Source organism: Ananas comosus, linkage group 2, assembly GCF_001540865.1.
Source record: "Ananas comosus cultivar F153 linkage group 2, ASM154086v1, whole genome shotgun sequence".
Taxonomy (NCBI): Eukaryota; Viridiplantae; Streptophyta; class Magnoliopsida; order Poales; family Bromeliaceae; genus Ananas; species Ananas comosus.
This window is the reverse complement of record NC_033622.1, coordinates 3456430-3462913: the sequence shown is the minus strand read 5'-3', so window position 1 is coordinate 3462913 and position 6484 is coordinate 3456430. Positions and strand designations below refer to the sequence as shown.

Genomic DNA, 6484 nt, shown 5'->3' with positions numbered 1-6484 from the left:
ATTTAGATTGATTATCCCCACATTCCTGGAGGTTTTGGATCCCTTTCCATTGACTTCATAGGTTAGAAACTCCAGATTGAAGCTCAATTACACTTGGTTATTTTAGTGCTAACGATCTAGATGCAGGTTTTGGGCCTCCATTTCATGGATTTGAATTGCCACTTCAGGCATTTTGATGGTATTTGAGGCTTGATTTTGTAGAAAGCTAAAGACTAAGTTCCTTACTATCTATGGGTGAGTTTAGTTGAGTTTTTCTGAATTTGAATCCAGAATTAGAGTTGAATTTCAACTTGGATTCTTGCAGCCTTGTGAAGTAGTGTTGTTGATCTGGGCTCTAGTTCTAGGCACCCAAAATAGGCTGCAGGTGGATCCGAATTTGAGGTTTCAACCTGATTTCTTTCAGTTGGCATAGTTTTGATCCTTTGACTATTCAATCGACTTCTTGGCGTTGTAAGAGTTGCGTTTGAGGTAGGTTGATGTTTACCGAAGTCTTCGAAATCCCTCCTAATTTGTAGAGATTTTAGAATGCATTGTTTTATATTAAATATCCTATTTAATAGCTCAAAATGGTAGATTTGCATGCTTTTAGAGGGAATCTAAATTTGTGGCTTGAGTTAATAATTTTACATTAATTTTACATACTAAGCTGGGACTTGACTTGGGAGAAAACTCACAAAACCTACACTTTACATATTTCGAAAAGTTAACAGAGTTAGTTCTAGGAGTTGATTACACTTTAAAATCATCACTGTTAGTACGTCGTGGATACTGGAATTAGTGTAAGTGGAGGTTACAGTTGTGCTGGGATGTCAAGCTCACTTTCATAGTAGAGTTACGGGTGTCGTCGGGACTGACGGTGAGTCCAAATCTATACATTTGTATCGGATTGTACTAAGGGTACATGGGTACTAGTGTTTTCACCCATTTGAGCATTTGCATAGATCACAGCCTGAGAGAGCCTGTTTGAGCTTGACAAAGGACGCTTGTCTGCTCGGTTGTTAGCTCCCCTGAGTGCCACTCCGAAGTGAGGCCTTTTTGCGTTCTGGTCGTAGCAGTCATGTTGGGTATCACACTTGGACCGGTCACCCCTGTGGGTGGTGTATGGTGTAGCTTAAGCACAGGCTGAATTGGCGCTTTCTTTGGATTGGATTAGTGTTGTCAACTGTTGCTAGTGTGACTTATGTTTATAGAGAGCTTGTTGTGCATAGTGGTAGTGTAAAAGCATTGTAGCTGTAGAGTTTCAGTACAGTTTACTTTACTATTTCTTACCTATCAACTATACTGTTACTCTCGTAAACTTAGTGGGTAGGTCGTTGGGATCGGTGATGGTATCCATTGAGAGCTACTTTATTTTATAGTGGTTCTCACACCCGCTATTACCCATTTTCTTGTAGAGTCATCCGTTGCTACTGCTAATCGAGGTAAGGGAGTCGCAAGCTAGATTCCTGTCTTACCCCGGTTGGTGTGCGAGTACCCTTATGGAGATAGTCTCTTTGTGGCCATGTACATTTAGTGATATTTATATGTAGGAGTTGAGTTGATGTTGTATTTCCCATTTTTCTATACAAGAGCACATTTTGGAGACGTGTGTACAATTGGCTTTTATATATACCCTTATGGAGATAGTCTCTTTGTGGCCATGTACATTTAATGATATTTACTAGTGTAGGACCCGCGCGATGCGGCGGATAGCAATTGGCATAATAAAAATTTATGAATTATATATAAATAAATAAAAATAAAATTGTTATAGCAAAATTTTGCAAAATAAATAAACAAATAAAAACGTAAAGAAGAAATAGCATGATATAACCATATTTAATTGATTAAAAATTTAAAACTGTAAAACATACATTAAAATACAGCATGATAAAACCACATTTGATAGGTTAAAAATGTAAAACATACATTAAATTTTTTTAAAATAGTAATACAATTCAATAGAGAACAAAAAAAAAAAAGGAAAAGAAAGAACATAGATATCTTAAAAATATATTTGAAATCTTGTGAAAGAAGAATAATAAATAACGAAGGGCAAATTCAATTGTCTCAAATTTAGATTTAACTAATCATATTAAGAGGTTCATCCGTCCTCTTCTCTCTCTTCTCTTTCCTGATCCAAATTTGATTTTTCTTTTTTTGAAAGCCAATAATTATGACACTTGCCGATGGATATCAAAATTATTATACCATCACAGAATTAATACGAAATATAAAGAAAATTAATGAAAAAGTATGAAAGAATACACAATAGTCATGTAAACAAATTTGAAAATAATAATAGCCAATTTCAGCTATTTGTTTTAATTTCAGTAAGGCCCACCGCTTAATCGTAAAAAAATCAGTTTTCACCCACAGCCCAATAACCTGTATACTTTATTTAGCCTATTGATGCAGTATGACAACTTAACCGGTGCTCTTAATAACTTTACTCTGTCGATTGTTGTGTATTTTAAATAACTTCTTTATGGACGGATGTAGAATTGATTTAATTTCAATAATAAAGAAATAAAACCTATGAATTAAATTCTTTTACTCTCTTGATTTAGTTCCACAACTAAGATCAATAGGAATCACCCCTTTTCATAAGTTTGTTAGAAAATTAATATAATAAAGAGAACAATAATTTAATAAAAGTTCAAGAAATAACATTAAAGAAATATGTTGTCATTTTGCACTCGAAAACTACCAAAAAAAGAATAGACCTACACCGAACATTGCATCTGCATTTGTAGAGCTTTGTAAACTTCTTTCAGCCCGGCAATTACTTCCTTGGTTACAGTCTGCGTAAGAGTTATCAACTTACAGAGTTACAAAAACTTCAAATAGAATTATGGTACAAAAATATCATGTATTGTATATTTATTCAAGTAATTGATAAAAATTTAAAAAAAGTTAAACAACATGAAAAAAAAATACAAATTAATATGGTTCATTGGTAAGCAATAAAAGAAACAAAAAAAATATAAATATGAAAAATACAATTATAAGGATGAAATAGTATAACCCTAAGAAAACAGAAGAAATCATTTTTCAAAAGTCTTACTATGAAATTTTTATTGATTTATGTTTTACATTAAAAAAGTTCTAGATATTAGTGAAATATATAAAAGAAATGAAAAATGCCAAACAAGCTGGAAAAAAACAACATCCAAGCCTAGTGCGTCCAAATAGTTGAGAAGAAATTTTAACATTTTGTCTAGTCTGGTACACTAAAATAGGACAATAATAAATTAATAGAAAATCGTAGAATGTGTATTACCTCCTTTAGAACTAAGAATTCCATGATGTTCTTTGTGCTATGGACAATTGCATAACTTGGCTTACTTCTTGTTGAAATTCGGCGAAGGGATTTACAAAGCCCTTATTAGGACAATCATGGACCCTAGCAATGTAGACAATTTCATAACTTAGCTTAGAGTTTCCACACAATTTACTAAAAGCAAAATATCTCATTGGAGAGATAAAAAATTGAAGTTACTCTTTATTTTGGTAATTAGAGTAAGTCCATAAAATCTCAAAAATAAATGATAGAAGAAAAGCTTTCCATATAACTGAATGTTGACTTTCTGATTTACTCACTTTACTTTCAAACTTTTAACAAAACAAATAAATATTAAAAGATAAATAAAAGCAGCAAGTACAATTAGAGCGCAAGCATATAAAATAGAAGTTACAAAAAATCTTACAGCCATGCAGTGCAAATTAGGAGAGTGTTGGAATAGTTTGGATTCATGCCTTTAATCTCTTATCACGTTGGGGTACCCAAAATCTTTCGCAAAAGCAACAATCAATTGGAAAATGTTCAGTTTTATTTAAATATTAAATACTTTGTTTAAGTTTAAATTTAAATATGCATGCGTGTTGGAAATGAATTAAATTTTGCAATGACATAATTTACATCAGCTGATCAACCCCACTTTCTCCCAGAAATAAAGGCTGCAATAATAAAGGGAAAAAAAACAAAAGTTAGTTAATATACCTAGCCATAATAAATCATTGAATATCTATACCAACAGTTAGTATTTTAATAATTTTTAAATAGGTGTTAGAAAGATGGAATTTCACATTATTGTGAATGGTTGGATCATATATATTAAGGTGAAAATTGAACATATTGAGGGAAGTTAATTACCAAGTTTTTCGAAAAATAGTAAAACAAATTTTGCAAAAAAATATTCACCTACCACTTGAAAAGTTCATAAACAAAGAAACTAAATTAAAAGACCATCATTGACCACCCTTGTTCTCTCTTTATATCGTTTCTTCTATTAAATTAGGTAGGGATTGTTAGAGCACATAGAAACAGAGGAAGAAAGAGAGAGGAAGAGAAGGAGATGCATACAAAGGTAGACAACAGGGGTGTGCTCAAGCTCGATCTCCGCAGCGACAAACCATTCCTTGGGCAAACGGATTTGGCCTACCGTTCCTGCGAATTAAACCAAATCCAAAAGTACAGGAATGGAAAACAATCTAATAATTTTAGGCAACTAAGCCTACTACAGTCCCGAACTGATCATATGATGATACACAATCTCAGCATCAGTTAACTATTGCGGAATACATCCAAAACACTTGAGACATATTCAGTAAAAATAAGAACAGATTATAAAAAATAATAAATATACAATGTCTTTATAATTTTTTTTGACAATACAATGTCTTTATATTGCACGATGATTTAGAGAGAGAGCATGCATGTGCAACAATAACTGTTAAGATATTACATGTAGTGTTATTTTCTCTTTTCCCCTAGTATGCTTTGTTTTGACTTATTATAATAGAGAGAGAGAGAGACCACCTTAGGAAGAGAGAGAGAGAGAGAGAGAGAGAGAGGAAAACTACGGACGGGGCGTACTAGCTCCCGAAGCATATGTAGAAACTTAATTGATTTGCAATTAGAGAATAAAACGAATCAATTAGGAGTCAAAATCCATTGCTTGGAATGAACTCCATTGTTTACTTCTCAATTTTGCCCTAATTCACATCTACTAGAAATCAAAATATACTATTAGACGAATTTTCATATGGTTGTGAAATTCAATTGACAGCAAACCAACCTCAAAGAGTTCGGATTAGCTTGCACTTACCGAAATCCAACTAATTTAGAGAAGATTATTATAAATCATGGACAGATAAGTTCTCGGACCAGAGGATTACACTTTGCTCGGAATCCTCCAAATTCGTGATTTGGGTGAAATTGCAAATCAGAATGCATTCGCTATGTATAGAAATATACTCTTCGTAATTTACTTATGAGCCATAAGACTAAGGATAACAGCCAAAGCAAACAATGGAGTCCAATCCAATCCCAATCTTTCAACACATGCGCGTGTGCATGCACACACGAACATTCAAATACACTGAATTGCAAAACAATCCACACACATAGATAGAAAATCGCAAAACAATCCAAGTCTATGATAATTTGATACCAAAAGGACAAAAATACAAAAAAAAAAGTGGGTAAAGGGAGGAACTGGACCTGATCGACGAAAGGGGCGAACTCGATGTCGTGGCAATAGAGGATGTTGACGTAGTCGAGATTGAGGCGGGCGAGGCTCTCGTTGACGCCGTGCGACACGCGCTCGGCACTAAAGTCGAACCGTCTGCGTAGTGCTCGTACTTGGTGGAGACGACGACCTCCTCTTGCGGCGCCCCGATCTCCCTGAGGCACTTGCCGAGCACTGCCCCCCCTATAGTACCTGCCACGCATCAAGATCGAACCTCGAAGCTCGTACAAAGAAGGAGATCTAGGGCTAGAGTTAGGGATACGGACGGGAAGGTGTCGAAGAAGTTGATCCCAAGGTCGAGGGCGTGGCGCACGGCAACGACCACGACGGCAGGGGAGACGCGGCCGAATACGTTGCTAAGAGGGGAGGTGCCGAAGCCGACGTAGCTGAGCCTCAGCCCCGTGTTGTCGAGCTCGCGCCGCTTCGTCGCCATGGCCCTGTTAAGAGAAGGTCCTCCTCCCCTCACTGCATGGCGCCCGAGGCTGCTGCTGCTGCGGCGGCGGAGGTGGTCGAGGAAGGGGCCCTCGAGGGCATCGAAGGTGAGTCGGAAGGGGCGGAGGAGCGAAGGAGGTGGTACCTGAGGGAAGTGAGGAGGGCGCACATCAGCCGAGGGTCAGGGAGGGAGGAGAGGTGTTTTGGGAAAGAGGGGATATGGAAGGATGAGAGGGAAGGAGAGGGAGGAGGCATGCGGTAAGGAAAACGGGCGGACATAAGAAAGGGTAAGAGAGGGAGGTAAACGGGCGGAAGAATAAAAAAATAAATTGAGAGAGAAGAGACGAAGGGACGGATGAGAGGGAGAGAAGGAGAATCGGAGGAGTCCCTCGTACAAAACAGCATCACCTTAATTAAAAGGAGAGAGAAAATAGGTTTATTAAACGTATTCTGCAGTTTAAGAGAAGAGGTGGGACCCATTTTTTTCCTGAAATACGGAGAGGGTTTGAATCCCACGGGGATTAATAGTAGTTTATAGA

At 36.6% G+C, this 6484-nt stretch overlaps 1 protein-coding gene across 2 annotated transcripts; it reads right to left on the bottom strand.

Annotated features, from left to right (window-relative positions):
• Positions 2621-5954, bottom strand: LOC109706751 (L-galactose dehydrogenase-like). Of its 2 annotated transcripts, XR_002215308.1 has the most exons (5): positions 5780-5954; positions 5486-5705; positions 4346-4429; positions 3263-3385; positions 2621-2783 (listed from the first exon to the last, which is right to left on the bottom strand). XR_002215308.1 is itself a non-coding variant. In XM_020227722.1 (3 exons), the coding sequence occupies exons 1-3, from the start codon at positions 5944-5946 to the stop codon at positions 4421-4423; spliced, it is 396 nt and encodes a 131-aa protein (XP_020083311.1). In that variant the 5' UTR covers positions 5947-5954; the 3' UTR covers positions 4088-4420. The 2 variants fall into 2 exon arrangements, 1 of the variants encoding a protein (XP_020083311.1); XM_020227722.1 differs by lacking the exons at positions 2621-2783; positions 3263-3385 and having other exon boundaries at positions 4088-4429.